The sequence below is a fragment of the Lagopus leucura genome, unplaced genomic scaffold (assembly GCF_019238085.1).
Source record: "Lagopus leucura isolate 7727_CA_CO unplaced genomic scaffold, USGS_WTPT01 Super-Scaffold_73, whole genome shotgun sequence".
In the NCBI taxonomy this organism is placed as follows: domain Eukaryota; kingdom Metazoa; phylum Chordata; class Aves; order Galliformes; family Phasianidae; genus Lagopus; species Lagopus leucura.
The window spans coordinates 57107758-57124589 of NW_024962252.1; the positions used below are offsets into that span (position 1 = coordinate 57107758).

The 16832-nt window shown below is 37.1% G+C and overlaps 1 protein-coding gene across 3 annotated transcripts in view; it reads right to left on the bottom strand.

The window, feature by feature from the left end:
- Window positions 1-16832, bottom strand: part of GRM1 (glutamate metabotropic receptor 1) — a 173635-nt gene that overhangs the window by 60783 nt on the left and 96020 nt on the right. For all 3 annotated transcript variants that reach the window (XM_042885441.1, XM_042885459.1, XM_042885451.1), the window contains exon 3: window positions 1384-1619. In XM_042885441.1, the coding sequence (XP_042741375.1) occupies window positions 1384-1619 (236 nt within the window). The remainder of the gene's footprint in view (window positions 1-1383; window positions 1620-16832) is intronic.

A 16832-nucleotide genomic window follows, 5' to 3' on the forward strand; every position in this document is an offset into this window, starting at 1 on the left:
CATAAATTTCTTAAGAAAGAAACTACATATTTGCTTTGTGTGTCCATCATGCATTCTTCCCTTACTAATTTCTGCTCTCGTTGGCCTATGTTAACTACTTTCGCTGAAGTGAAGCTGTCTTAAAATAAATATATATAACATAAATGAACATTTTGGTAGAATGCAAAGTTAATAATTCCTCTGAGTAAAAAAATATCACACAAAACACACAACAATTCCTTAGCCAGTATGTCTTCCTACTAGCTCCCAAGAGCTCATATGGGCCCAGCCAGTCTGCCAGTCATCACATAATGCCATTTTTGAGTCAGTCACAGTGTGTGTTGATATGGCTCATCTATTAATAAGAGAACTGAGGGGAAAGTAAAGGTAATGTGGAAGGTTGGAAGGTTCTGTTAAGAAGTGTTGTTGATGGCAGAGGAACTACAAATACAGTGAGGAGTTATCTCAGCGTGCATGAAATGAGATTACTGCAATTGGATAAAGGGGTTAGAGACATAAAGAATAGAACAAAAATCCATGGGAAGTCAGATTTCATTATTATTTTCTTTCACAGGGTAACTTCCTTACTACTAAAATGTACTCTTTTGACTGGAGATGAAATATTCACCAACTATAATTAAATACTTTCAAAATTATTCAGTAAGTATTTTATAGAAAAGTGATCACAACCATATAAATTTACCAGTACATTCAATCTTACTAAGATATAGTTAATTTTCTCAGGTTCTGACATAGAAAAAAACAAACTGTTTATGAGCAGATACAATTCTCTTCCTATGAGGTGAGTATTGCTTCTATTTGTAGGACATTGATGTTTAAATAAGTGCTATGTAGTGGAAAAAAAAAAGTATGCTTTTTAATGGGTGAAGAAAAGAAAGTGTGAAACAGATGATTTTCCAGTTTGAAGACACATTGATATTTATTTATTTATTTATTTATTTATTTATTTGGCTATAGTATTTTCTTTGAATTTTTGTGATTATCATACTGGTTAGAGAAAATGATTTTGGAAAAAAAAAAAAAAAGGTTTCAATTTGTTTCAAGTTTTTTCTTAAAATTTAACTGTTACATATTTTATCCCATTCATGGCCATGTATCCATGTTACAAATTTAGGCATTCACCTCAGCCTCAGTACAGACATAAATCCTCAAAGTGGAATGAGCTGCTTTATGACAGAGCAAAATTATACTGAGAAGAATCTGTGCTGGATATTTTTCTCCCAGAATTTTGACTTATGTATTTACAATTTATTTACAATTTGGTTCTCACTTTTCACCATGATTAATAAATTATAAGCAAACAAATAAAGCTATTTTTTTTTTTCTTTTTTTCTTTTTTTTCCCAGAGCACACATTGAAATGGAAAAAGAGCTGATAAATTACCAGTGCAGTTCTTCTGGAAGTTGGGATTCTCTAATGGGTGTCCAGGGATGCGACACTGAAATCTATGCTGCCAGAACTCAGGAAACCAGGGATTGCGGGTATTGGTGTCCAGACGCAGCTTCAGATAGTAGTCATCAAATGACAAGACCTCTGGAGATTGCAGTTTGATGGTGATGCCTCCGTTTGCTTCCTGTTCATAACCTTCAATGACTTCATCTCTGTCTGCCCAACCATCGCTGGAAAGAAGCAAAAATACCTTATTATCCAGAGACAGAAAACTTGTTTCGAAAAAGCAGCTGGCCAAAGGCAGACCAGAATCTTCAGAAGCAAGTGATTAGAGGAAAATCTGAAGGCATATCTAAATTCAGGCAGATGGGGAAAGAAGAAAGCACAGTAAAAGAGACTTGTAATGAGCAGTCTGACTGATTTCATGCCGAGCCCTCATTAACTCATCTGGAACGAAGAGGATTTATCTTTGTCCCTTCAGAAAGAATTTTTGGGTGTAGTTTCTTTTGTGATATCTCCATGACTGAATCTCCTCGCCTTTTTCAGGCTATCCTGTGATGGTGGAAACTGAAAGAATTAATAACAATTGAAAGCAAAGGATCCTGAGATTTCTTTTCAGCATGAGTGGATTGTATAGCTACTAGAATAATTTAAATCACACACGAAGTGAGAAGTGCATTGTGTTGGAAGAGAGTAGGATATTATATCTATCAAGGATACTTAATAAAGTTGAAAAATTTCAAAAGAAAACCACATGCTATTCTTATACTATGTGGGATCTATGATAAAATTTCTTCTTTTTTATTTTCTTATAAATTTATTTATTTTAAAACAATGGATTTTTATTTTACTTCTCTGTTTATTCATTTAGGTGACATTCTTCAAAACCTGAGGTTAAAACTTTTTCTTGGAAACATTATTTCATGGAAAATCTATTTTGACAGGTTTTAACAAAGTCAATTTTGCTTAGCATCTGAGTTTTAGTTTAGTTTTTCAAATTAGACATCTGTTGATTTTGAAAATCTGTTTGAGTTTCTCCAGTTCTTACTAGGGTCTCCTAAGAATAGTGATATTACGGTATAATTTAGGTGCAAATTTAAGTCAGCCACTGCTTAATTTTAATGCACTGGTCATCTCACAAGAGAAATAGATCATTCTGGCACGTCAGATCCAGCTGCATCCAGAATCAAGTTGAAGTACTGCTGCTTCTGGGTGATGAAGCACCCTCAGAAGAAAAATTTGATTGACCATTAAAAAAAGTCCCTGTTCAGTGACTTCATCCTGACCTCTCTTTAGGAGGCTTTCATACAGCCTTGAGAAGAGCATTATGGTACAAGTGCAAAGCCAGAAGCATTTATAAAACACTTGACATAGATGTGACTGGGACTCCAAAGTGGAGAACATACAAAATTGGAAGCAGAAAGCTCTGTCACAGTCCTAGACAGAAGTAAAGTGACTATGCATTGGGCATCTGTGAGTCTGGTTCCCAGCCACCAGACAGAGCAGTTGCATGGTTTCAGCAGCATTTACACTGACTTCTGCATCTGGGCTTCAAGCACTTGGAAAAAAAAAATTCTGGTCTCCATGGAAAAACAGGAATGCTCAGTACTGAGTGCTTTTCATATGGGACACAGGATACAAGCCTCTATTACAGGAAGTCATTTCAGACAGGAATATCTGGCAGCAGACTTACTGCATGACCAATGGCCTGGAAACTCACAAAGACACACTGAAGACCTCTCCTATGAGGACAGAGCTGGGACCCTTAAGCCTGGATAACAGAAGGCTGCAAGGTGACCTGATAGCAGCCTCTCAGCATCTAGAGGAGAGTTACAGGAAAGAAAGCAACAAACACTTTAGCAGGGTTTCTATACAGAGCAAGGGGAAACAGCTTCAAACTCAAAGAGGGTAAACTTAGGTTAGATATATGGAAAAAATCTTTTACAGTGAGTATGGTGAGGCTCTGGAACAGGTTACTTTGTGATGTTGTCAATGTTCTGTCCCTGCAGATTTTCAAGATGAGGCTGGATCAGGCCCTAGGCAACCTGATCTACCTGCGGCATGCTGTTCACTGCAGGGAAGTTGGACTAGATGGTCTTCAGATGTCTCTTCCAACTCTAAGGTTTCTATGATTCTAAAACAGCATTACATGGCTGGTTTGAGCCAGCGTTTCATCTTTGTTTCCTCTTTGCCAAAGCTTTGCAGTAGAAGTAGCTGAACTAATTGAACCACTTCCAAAAAACGGGCAGATGGTTCAGGGAAGGAAGAAGCAACTGTTTATGAGTCTCTTTATGAAATGGTGATGGACACGAGATTGAACCCCAAAGACACTCTATACCAGGCCTTCAGTGCCCTGCTCTGCTCAGGTCCTGTCTTTGTACCAACACAGTCCTATGGATAATAACGTGGTATGATCCTGGCTAGACAGCTACTTTTGATTTACCATAGAATTGCACAGTCAGAAGGCTCCGTTTCTGCTCCATGCCCCACTCAGCTGTCTAGAGTTTTGGAGAGGGAAATAAACCACAGCTCATCTACTCCTCACGCTCAGTGCAACTAACAAAACATACAGTACACTCTTACTGCCTCATAGCAGAACACAGTCTAGGCAGCCCTAGAAAGGTAAAACCAGGAGAGAAAACAAGCTAGCACCAGTGAGGACAAAAAGACAATATTTATTTCTTTTTATGTGGAGGAAAAAAAGTAAGAGGTCACTGTCACAGTATAAGTGAGTCCTAATTGCATGATTACTTCATTATTTGTCACAATGTTTATGGCTGGCAAACTGTAGACTCAAGCAGAAATATTACTGAGTCAAAAAGATTAAGTAAACCCAGCCATTTTTTACTAGGCTTTCTAGAAATGAGGTAGTTTCTCTAGTGCTTGGATTCCTACCAGCCAAACACTGCAAGTGATTTATTCTACTCCTTTGCAAGTTTGCCTTGGAAAATTGCCAGATTCACTCTGAAAGGCAAAGAAGAGTAATTCCACAAAGACAAAAAATGTTGGTGTTGACTGTCTAGCCTTAAAACCTGTTGGGTATCTTGTGCAATAGCTGATAAGAAGCTCTGCAAGAGAGTTTAAAGTGTCAAGACATAAACACTGGGGGAGGAATAAGTATGTGGGTGTCAAACCAGCAACCACACTGCTCATTGTTAGGAGAGAAAGAACCAACTGCTTTTGTTACAATTTTGTGGAGTTTACTGCAAGTGAAATGGCCACTGATATTCTATCAGCTATTCTCAGTTCAGATGCCAATTAGTGGCTAACATTCATAATGCCAAATCCAAATTACAGCATTTATTAACAAAATCAGGCAGAGAGGGAAAATCCCCAGTTACCCTGTCTAGCTTCAGAAGTCCTATTTCCACTACCTCCAACTGAGTCTGAAGAAACAAAGCTGATTTTTCCTTAACCAATTTACCATCCTGTTACTATATTAGAATGGACATATCTGAATTATGGTTTAAGCACCATCTCTCTGTTTTCTGAACGACAGTCATGGATATTTGCGTAACTGAAACACCAGGACTAATGTAATGGATTCCCAGTTTCCTCTCCTGTTCCAAACGTGAACACTGTCAGCTGCTTTTCACAAGGGCTGATGAGATAACCAGCAATCAAGCATTCTATTTTCATCTCCCCAGGACTCAACTGCAGCAGCAGTATGGCTCTGCTTCCCAGCACAGCACTTGGAGTGTTACTGTTTCAGCTGTCTTTCCCAAATAGACAAACAAACACACTAGACAGACACATGCTGTTGATTATTAAGACTACTTGGAAGTTGTTCTTTGATAACTGTAGAAAGTAGCATTCTTTCATAGGTAAAGAAAACAAAACATGTTAGGCAGTCATGGAAACTGACTGGCACTTTGAACACTGCATCCTTACAGGTCTTGATTTGATGGAGGGCAACTGATTCATGTCTGTTTTTATGGAGCATTGAGTTGTTGGCAGATTCATCAAGCCCTTTTGTACTACCTAAGGTAATGTTTTCTTGAGAAGTTTGTGTTCATGGTAACTTTTTTTCTTCTCCAAGTCTCATAAAATAAATAAATTAATTACGAACACAAAGCCCTTCATACATGCCAAGTGAACTATTTTTCCAGTAATTCTCCTGTCTGGTGCAGATATTCCTTTTACTATTATAAAATGAGGCAAAGAATATATCCTCCTCAATTAAGGCAGCAGGGTCTCAGGTAAACATAACTGTCACACAGACGGGTAAGAGCCTATTGCCATTCTCTGTATCCACAAAACTAAAGCACATGTCAATATACTTTCCTTGCAAAGTAAATATCTAGATTCACAAAGCATGTTTCGGAAAGCCTTCTTACCATTGCTCTCAAGGCCGCCATTACCTGCTGCTATATTAAATTTCTAATAGATTTAAATATGAGGACTGTTCAACACTCAATTAAATGTCTTGGCCATTTTGTCATTTATGTCAATAAATCTACTTTTAATGAAAATCATTATATGCTGATATATTTTGATGTTTTGTTTGGAAAGTGCTTTTTGCAAAACTATCTAAGCAGGGAGCAGACGTTGACTATTTAGAAACAGGTTACTTAGAGGCATTTCAAAACACTACAGCCCTTCAAAGAATGACAAATGGAGTTCAAATAATTTCTAATTTGGTTCTGATAAATGACAATGCTTTTGATGGCTGATCAGACCCAGAAGAATAGAAAGACTATTTCTCTCTCTCTATAAAAATTCTCTTCTGATAGTGCCCTACTGGAAAATCTGGCATGGATTCTAACTTCTGTCTGCAGGATACAACTGCTGTGTGTTCCTCTGACAGAATGTATGAAAATACAGAGTTCAGCATAAGATGAGCCCCAAAAGTTCCTGTTGTGCTAGATAGAATATGCATCTCCACAAGAAGGTCAGTGTTGCTACTTGGTATGAGCAAGAATAGCAGAAATTGGCCCAGAGTCCATTAACAAACAGTATTCTAACTGGCTTCTCGGCTACCCAATTCTGGAAGTAGACTTAAAAAAAAAATTATCTTGCCTGCCTGATATAACAGAAAGAAAAAAAAAACCACATAGCTAATTGTGAAGGAGGATGGAACTCTTCTCTGATAAAAAGGAACTCTACCAAAATGTTCAATTCTCATGGAATACAGACCTCAAACTGAAGATTTTACATAAAGAAAACAAAGGCCATCCTATATTCACAAGTCATCAGCTAGCAAAGTGTCTTTCCTCCTTCAGCTTATGCACTTTGAGTCAATCCTACTGGCCACCATCAGCAGAAAGGTGCTGACCACTATTGTTAACAAGCATGAGGTTAAACCTTAGAAGCAAAAGGCTATTTTTGCCCTCATTCATTAATCTTGTTCAACAGTCTTACAGACTTGCATTAAAGTTAGAAGAGCTTTCCTCAGCCACAAAACCATAAGCTCTTAAACATAGTTTTGTATGTTTGATGAATCCTGACAGTGCAGATTAGTCACACAAAATCACAGAATCACCAAGGTTGGAAAAGACCTTCAAGATCATCCAGTCCAACCATCCACCTATCACCAATAGTAATCACTAAACCGTATCCCTCAATACAAAACCCAAACTCTAAAGTCCACCAACTACAAGTAAGCTTGTATCTCACTGCTGGCAAGATCAGGCTGAAAGGCTACGCACTGTCACGCTACAACTTGTGGCTTGCTGAGCATTGTCCAAGCTCAAAACAAGAATGAAATTTACTACATCTTGTCAATTGGGAGAAAAACAACATAAATAAGCCAATACTCTTGCTTCTGCAAGCACAGGCAGGAGACACTGCTTTCCCCAACCAGCTGTCTTTTGCAGCACACATCACGAGGTACAGTCAGCAGAGAGAGCTGGGGCTCTTCAGCCTGGAAAAGAGAAAGCTCCAGAGAGACCTTATAGCAGCCAGTACCTGAAGGGGCCTACTGAAGAGCTGGGGAGGACTTTTTATGAAAGAATGTAGAGACAGAATAAGGGGAAATGGCTGCAAACTGGAGGAAGGCAGATTTAGACTAGATATTAGGAAGAAATTTTTTACTGTGACAGTGGTGAGATACAGGAACAGGTCACCCAGAGAGTTTCTGGATGCCCCCTCTTTCTGCTTATGAGGAAGCAAAATTGCTTCTGACAGGATCTTGGTGATATCAGGCAAAATATTTTCATGTAGGCCAGTATTCATATACAGAAAGAAGAACGAAACTTACCCAGCTGGTTTAAAAAAAAAAAAAACAAACACAGGTGTAAAAATTTCCCTGGAAGCCACACTCCTTCATCAGGTGCTCAATCACCAGTCCAAGCCATGACGTAAGAGTTCCCCTACAACACTCCCTAGGGGTGTTGAAGGCTAGCTGGATGGGGCTTTGAGCAACCTAACCTCGTCCAGTGAGAGGTGCCCCTGCCTATAGCAGGGGGTTAGAACTAGATCTTGGAAGAGATCTTAAAGGTCTCTTCCATCTTAAACCATTCACTGATTTCCCCATAGATTATACTGGGCTCAAAATGTACCTTGAATTCCAGCATTTAGATTTGTCCTGGATGTGGACTTTCATAGGTTAGTATGGACTCAAATCAACTGAGAGCATCATGAGAATATCAGCTATGCAATATGGGAGCAGAACAAGAAAAACACTGAAGCAACTTCTTGGAGGGCAATGGAAAGTAAAAAGGAGAGAGATCACTGCCTTACCAATTTCTGTCATGCACAAGAGAAGGTAGAAGAGGAGCAATTAATAATCATTATTAGGTGCCAAACAATGCAGTTACTGATTTTAGACTCATAATTCACATAGGGCTACTATGACCCTGAGGATTATAATCCTGTCATGGACTATTAATTGAAGAAATGTCAAAACTTGTTGGGACTTGATGGACATCTCTAGGGAGAACTAATATGATTTAGGAAAAGTCCAGTAATATTCACCCATTAACTTTGCTGCCTTTAAGACAGGTATGTGTTTACCATCGCGGCTGGAACTCAAAGGTCCTAAGGAAGGTGCTACTTTCTGAGTGAAGCTGGAAGATGAAGTCTAAAAAAAATCCCCAAGGCTACCTTCTGCAAGCATTTACTCAGAATTCTTAGTACATTTTCTGTTCATGTCAGTTTCATTTCATAACACTGCATATGCAATTTTTCACTTCCTGCCCATGGTTACTGATGCTGCACAACCGTAGTAGCACATTGGTTCCTATATTTTCCACTAGCACAAATTGTTGAAAAGAGCTTCCAATTTTTACTTTGTGAATCAGTCGATTTTTTGAATGAATGACACTCTGTACAGAACCAAAGTTAATAAATGTTATGTCATTATATTTCAATTATTATTATTCACTTTTGTGTGAGTTTTCAGAGTTTTTGCACTGCTCACTTAAAAAAAACTTAGATTATAACCTCATGGACCATGATGGATTGTCTATTTTGTAAATATGTATTCAGGAAAGTTTTAATTATCTGATGCAGTGTATATATTTGCATGCAATTTGCATAATATAAATTAACTGTCTATCATGCTGACATTATCATGGGGAGTTTTTGCTGTGAAGATTCATGACACGGTGGCATATACCCCTTTTTGTAAATGTAGTGTCTTCTTTTATGCAGAAAAGGCTTTCCCATTCTCAAGGGTGCACAATGGTGCATATCTTGGAAAATCAGCAACCATACATGTATTCTCTAGGGCAAAAACTGATTTTTAAAAGATGTACACATGCTTCCACCCTAGAATGTCAAGGGGAGTGAACCCTTGTTCTGCATATTTGAAATTCACAACTTGAGACATTATGAATGCACAGTGTCTTTTCAAAATAAAAGTATGTATGTAAGGAGGAAGAGAGAATCTCATTTAAAAAAAAAAAAACAACACAAATTTAGGTTGCCTTAATCTTAGCACTTGGCATTATAACATGTCATCCTGGGCTCCAACAAGAGCTACCAAATCCAAGATTTTTATCAATTTATTATTATACTGAATTTTGACAACAGAAAGTTTTATCTCTTATTCTTTGTACCAGTTTATGGGGATATTTTTATCCCTTTTCTGTTACTGTGCTGCAGATTGCAAGCAAGGAGACTCCACTGCAGAATGAATACTACTAATAATAGGTAGCTTCTGCTGCAAAGAACTCAAATGTTACCCATTTTCTGGAAGTATGGGTAGAAAGTGATACTATTGGTAAGACTTCCATTCTGTCTAAAAGTCTGATAGCTTGAAGCTTTTTGCTGTGCAACCCTGCAAAACATAAAGGAGAACAGTGTGCTTCCTACCACTGATCCAATAACCTACAAATGACTCATGTCTGAGGGCTAGATCTGAAGGATTGGATAAAGAGAACCAGTATGGAGGGAAACAGCCTAGAAATGCATGAAAAGGTATACATGCAGGAATGTGAACAGATGTGACCCTATCTGCTCCATTTCTCTCAAGTAGACCTTGATGGATGTTTGGGTGTGATTCTTTTCTGCTTCCTACAAGATCATCATAGACGTTTTCCTTAACCACAAACAAAAAAGTAGAAACATTTTCTTCCTTCTACCCTCGTTTTCTATTTTGAGGTGCTGAGGAGCAGGAAAACAGGAAAACATAAACACAGGAAAACATAAATCTAGAAATAGATTTTCTCAGTTTTTCAGATAAACAGTGTTAAACCCAAATATACCTTGAATTCCAGTCTTTAGATTTACAGCCATGTTGATTTTTCATACAATAGACCAGAATTTTTTTTTCTGTGTTGCATATTTTTATGTGAATCCCTCAAGTCACCCTCAGTAAAATCCTCTTATATGACAATGCTTAGAAGAAACAGGTATGGAGTTTACAGTCCTTTTTTCATATCACATTTCAAATATGCAAATATAAGGAAGACATCCTACGTCTTGTATCAAGTTGCTTTCAATGGTTCATAGACACCCTATTTTAAAACCTTGTCCTACAAGATTTCTGGAGTGCTGTTTTCACACATTTATGCAAGAACTGCTCATTTCTTTGGTAGTTCTTAGAGAAATAGATAGTGTGGGTAAAAGCACACTATCCACTCTATACCAAAGCATACTGTCAGGGCTTTAGAAACATAATTAAAATAAAATGGAAAACTAAAGGTGAAACATGATAGAAGCATGTTTCTTGTGAAGAGATTAAGAAAAGTTAGCATGTATCAGAAACAAATACTGCTACAGTGTTAAACAGCTCAAGAGCCACATGCAAATCAAGAAACCAATGAAAAATCTGAATAGTGAATTCACCTGAAAATCAAGCAATCTGTACAAAAACAGTTACTGAACATAAAAATAGGTTTAATATCCTGAAAAATATTTTTTAAATAACCCACTTTGTTCAGGTAATACTGTTATGCTTGACCTAAACTGCAACTACTATAGAGCAACTACTATAGAGTACTTTGAATATATTTAAAAGAATTATTGATTCACTCTTCTGCACTTAATGCTTTCTTAACATCATAAATGCTTATTCAGGTAGAGGCTACACAATTCTGAAATAAGTAAACTAAGTACAAACTAAGTACAACACACTAAAAATCACACAACATCCTTCTACTCCTTAAGAGTATTTGCCTTATCAAGCAGAGGCACAGCAGAATGCCAGCATATTTTTAGATATTTTTAGAATGCCAAATATTTGTAGTTATTTGGGTGTTTGAGATCTAATCCACACTAAATCAAAATATGTCCAGAATACACCTGGAAATGATCAGGTATCTTGCTCAGAAGAACCACTGAAATACACAATCTTGCTTAAATGCTTCTTATTAACTGCTGTTCATATTGTTCAAGTGTGACTCATTCTAGGGATCGTGCTGACTGACATCCAGAGGGTCAAGATGGCAGATAACCACTGATGTAAGGAAAAAGTTTACACAGGCTTCTGCTAGCATGCAGAAGCTGAATAGCATTACCAGTGCATCCTACAGTAACCTCATTTTATGGCAGTGAAGGTGCAGAATAGCTGTAGTGAGATGCATGCTTAAATATAGACATTGCATACAGGAGTTACTGTCTACCAGTCTGGCTATCTAGGAATTAGAAAAAGCACTTGGTGAATCATTTTCTTCCATTTCAAAATAATGATTAATACACAGATCTATCCAAATGTTTAAGAGCATGGCAGAGTATTTTCTAAAAGCTACATGTTACACTGCAAGCTGCGCTAATCAGAAAAGTATATTGACCACAGTATACAAAAGAGTAAAAGTATCATTCTAATATAAGCATTAATAAAAATAGTGAAGTTAACAGAGGTACATTTAGAAAAAAATCAGTGCTTTGGCAATATCTTAAGCAGGCAATGTGCTCTTAAAGGTATTTGAAACATGTTTAAAATTGGAGAAGTTGAATAGTTGAATGTACTTTTCATGTGCTCAAGACAACTTAAAACTAAGCACATACACCATTGTATAAACTACTCACATTTCATCATACTTATCAAGAATGCAGAAAGGCAGCAATCAACGCCATATTTGAGAAGGCCTCAATTCTTCAAGGGATCTAAATTTCCAAATCACCAAATGAAGATAAAATAATCGGTTTTACCTTCTGGCTGGATAAAACAAAATGTTATTCTTTGTTAATTTTGGACTGGATTTTGGGAGGGTAGCTGTTTTCCTTCAAGTTCTCAACTTATGTTTGAATTGCAAGACGTTTTCTACACAATCCTTCAAGGTATCTTTTCCATCATGAGAAATTCTTTTGATGGTACCAAGAATGCTGTTTGGCTTTGTTTTAATCCTTAAATCATAAAGAAACTGCTCCCTGAGTGAGTTTGTACCTGCATCTCTCCTTTTGCAACAGTTGGAGTCATCTGATGCCCTGGTGCTGGGGTGCTTCTGTGACAAACGAAAGTGCCCCAAACTTCCCTTCTGCCAATCTGTCTAACCATATTTTCTATCTGATGAATTTTCTTAATCCTCAACTTTTTAAGTTGGCCTCAGACTGTTTCTTACTGGATAAATATTCTTCTTTACTTTTGTGTGTGTTCTTTATTATGAATTTGGGGGCAAATGAACTGCCTTAACTGCACAGGATAGAACACTGACAACTGACAATTTTTATCATCTAAAATCTGTGCCTGCTGCAAACTTGTGAGGGATTTTAACAGAGAGATTTGCCTGGTTGTACAATCACAGCATAACAGCTAAGTGAACATCACAAGATTTGAATTAAAACAGCAACACGTATCAGATATGTAGTTTCAAGTACTTACAATGTTTGTAAATAATTACTTACAGCATTTATAGATAGAATTAGAAATACACATGCACTAGCAAGAAAACTGAATTTTGAAGGTATCTCTCATTTTAAATGTCAGACGCAGGAGTTCAGGATTTATCCAAGAGACTGATAAAACTGTTTTCCTACAAACATATACGAACACTGCATACTAGCAGAGCAAAGGCTGGCTGTCCTCCAAGCCTTTCTTCTAGCACTGGGCTATGCTTTTGCCCTTTGTTTTTGGAATCATGGATCATATCCCTCTATTCTGTCCTAATGAGGCTATATCTAGAGTATTGCATTGAGCCATGTGGCCCCCAGAACAAGAAAGATGTGGAGTTCTTGGAGCAGGTCCAGAGTAGGGCTACAAAGATGATCAGAGGGCTGAAGCATCTCTCTTATGAGGACAGGCTGAGGGAGTTGGGCTTGTTCAGCTTGGAGAAAAGAAAGATCTGGGGAGACCTCACTACAGCTTTTCAGTTTTTAAAGGGAGTTTATAAGCAGGAGGGAGATCGTTTTATACAATCTGATAGTGATAGGACAAGGGAGAATGGTCTTAAACTAAAAGAGGGAAGATTTATGTTATATGTTAGGAGGAAATTATTTACTCAGAGGGTAGTGAGGCCCTGGAACATACTGTCCAGAGGGGTTGTGGACACCTCATCCCTGGATGTGTTCAAGGCCAGATTGGATGACTCTCCAGGCAGCCTGATCTGGTGAGTGATAGTCCTGCCCATGGCAGGGAGCTTGGAACTAGTTGATCTTGAAAATTCCTTCCAACAAAGCTATTCTGTGATTCTATGATTTTATGATTCTGTCCTTCTATGATTCTCTGGATAGTTTAGGTTAGAAGAGATCTCTAGACTTCTTATATTTCAGCAAGCTGCATTGTCTTTGTATCTCACTTCAATTTGTCCAATTCCAGTCCCTATCTTTAGGTCTTCCTACAAATTATGAGTTAACAAATTTGCTGCTATAACTTAAGTTTCATGCTTTTAATTAGGAAGCCAAAACTTCTTTTATGGGTTATTAATCTATTGAGCCTGAAACAATCAAAACTCTCCTAGGATTGAGTTTTATTAATTAGTGATGATGGCACAACTTTGTAATAGAAAACTTACGTAAACTTTAAAAAAAAAAAACACTGATTTTTCTCTACCTTTTGCCCAAAGGCATGATGGTTAAAGAGCGTGTGCACAGCCGTTTCTCATAGTATAGATAGAGATAAACATAGTATAGATAGAGATAAACATTTTTCTACTTATGAGCATTCCTATCACACATGTCTTTCCAAGCCAGACAAGAGGGATTAATATAGAACCAAATTAAATCGCCACTTTGCTTCGTACAGTAGTGGGGAGATATGCAAAGAAATCTGAAAGGCATAGTGTGGAAACTGCCCTTGAGTAAAACTTCTGCATTTACAGGCAAGGGAAGGTGGAAAAATGAAAGCCAAGAGACATTCCTAAGTAGGGCAGAGCCTTGAGACAGGGTTTGGTGTGACCATACCCAAGCAAGACAAGACAATGAGATCCAGAAGTCACTGTAAAAACAACAACAACAATAACAACAACAACAAAAAAAAACCACCCACAACAACAAAACAAAAAACAGGTTCTTGTATTCATGCGTTGGAAAACCAGTAAAGACTTCAAAATAAGTCATAGACACATTTAAAGAAATTGTAAGTGGAAAAAAGAAAGGAAAATTACTTCTTCCCTAAAAAAATACAGTTGTGGGGCAAATGTAAGAACAGCAATCTGATTTTTTTTTTATTAGTTTGAATGCAGTGACTCTCTCTCTCTCTCTCTCTCTCACACACACACACACACACACACAAAAGGATAAGACAGAAAAACGATGGAGAAGACAGAGCAAGATAAAGAGCTCTACTGATTTTGCATATTGTGACTTGTGCGCTGTAACCAAAGGGAGATTGTATGGTCTGCACTATGCCAGGAGAAACCCAGGGTGTGATTTAAAACAAAATAGACACAGAGCTTTCAGCCACTTGAAGATACGTTGGAGAGGAAGATTGTATGAGCTTTTCAGAGTTGCTGTTACCATCACAGATGGCCACCTGTGCTTAGTCCTCTACCTTCTTGTCCACTGGTGCTTTAAAACTTGTTTAGTTCTCAGTGGAGAACTAAACATACTACAATAGAAAATACAGGATGTCACTCAGCATTAGTAAATATTGGTTAGTTAGAGAAAGGAAGGCATCTGAGGATAGTACCAAGGTCACTTTTGTTGTTTAACTTTTGGAAGGTCCATGGCAGACAGAGCATGCTGGGAAAGAATGTAGATTAGAAGATATTTTGGGAATTTTAAAATAAGAAATGTTTAACAAACAGATATATGAATACATCACTGATACTGCAATTTTTCAAATGATGTTACTGCTAATCCAGGAGGGGAAGGGAGGAAAGAAGCATATTACTACAGGACAGTCAGTACTATTTGAATATAAATAATTCATAATCTGTTTAATTGGTATTGGTCCTACTTCCAGTTGTAAGAAAAGAAAATAGTTTAGCAAAATGCTTATTCTGGCAACATTTAGGAAATAATACTGATGAAAAGAATTGAAAATGATTTAATTTTTTGCAGTATCATTATAAGATGCAGTATTTTTTAAAATTTATTTTTACTTACATTGGAGTAAAAATGTAGCCTTTCAGCAAATAAAAGCTTTTTTAAAATCAGAGGTTTTTTTTTACTAATTAATTAGAAATAGTCATATATCTTCAAAATTTGTACACTGAACTTTACACAGCAATTGTTATAGGGGATGAAGGCAGGGAAGCTGAGCAGATATTAAACCTGTAGTCATCACGGATATAAGTCAAAAGGGAACTTGCATGAATGGAAATGAACTCTATTTGCCAGTCAGTTTTCCTCATGTGACACTTGCCCTGCAAGTTTCCCATGCTATGATTTAGAGCTGACTTACTATCTCCTGCATAATGATTCCCACTATGGCCAAGCAACCCACTGTCACTCTTACTTTCCTTTCTCATCTGATCATCTATTTTCTCCTCACTTTTCCTTTCTGCACTGTGTGACATCCACCCTTTCACACTGGTTCTTCCTTTGATGAAAGCCTCTCTATATTGCTATAATTCAAGTGGTAGAGAAACATAAAACTTCATCAAGTATGAAGAAAAGGACACCTTTTATTAGTAACTTTTTTTTTAATGGACAGTTTGTCCATATGCGCTACCAGTGATTGCACACTGGAAATTCATTTTAATTTCTACTGAAACAGTGCAAAAGTAGAAAGATGCCACATTAATTAAAAAGAATTAGCAGTAAAAGAGTGAAATGGTATTACATAGTTTTGAGAAAAGGACAGAACTGTTCTGCAAGACTGACCTAGTATAAAGATCAAGATCACAACAAGAATGTTATTCTTTGCTCCACTGACATCAAGTTTAACTGTACAACAAGATGCATGTACTCCAACAGATATACTAATTTTTGATTGGTCTACTGCTAGCATTAATCTTACAGTAAATACATCCGCATTCTAAACTGAAAAACAAAAACGTAAGTACATCTCTAAAAAAAAATTGGAATTCGATCCATTACTGTTGTAGGAGATGCTTGAACTGTCTAAAATATGAGTAGTAGATCATCACAGTGTTTTCAGTGAGAACTCTGTTAGGACTCAGTAACTGTGTTTTTGCACAGAGAATAGAAGAAAAACTGGAGCTATGGAACTAAAATATAATTCCCAAAAAAGACACCCTGCTGTCATATTATAATCAAGTGTAGTTGTTTTATATGTGTGCTAGATATTTCCACCAGTCAGGAAAAGAGCAAGGTAAGAAAGGGCTTTGGGAAGAAAGCAATGAAGTTAGAAGATAATGAAAGTAGCATTTCCTAGCTTGCTTTACATTATTGTCTTAGGGAAATCTCTACCTCAAGACTAAAAATCTACAAGCATTAATGAATTCAAGCTTGGGAATGTATTTCCTCATATTCAAAGAGAGGAGAAGCATTTCTTTATTACTTGCTTGTCTAATCAATGGCCAGAAAATAGTAAGGGTTATTTTGCAGGGTAGGTTTGACAGGGAACTGTCCAATGGGAATTCATTTAATAAGATAAACTATTCAAATGGCATATTCAGGAAATCCTTAGAGAAGAACATACCAGCATTAATTTGACAGCCTTTTTTTTTTTTTTTTTTTTTTTTTTCCTGTAGAAATCTTCTTTTCTAAAAAAA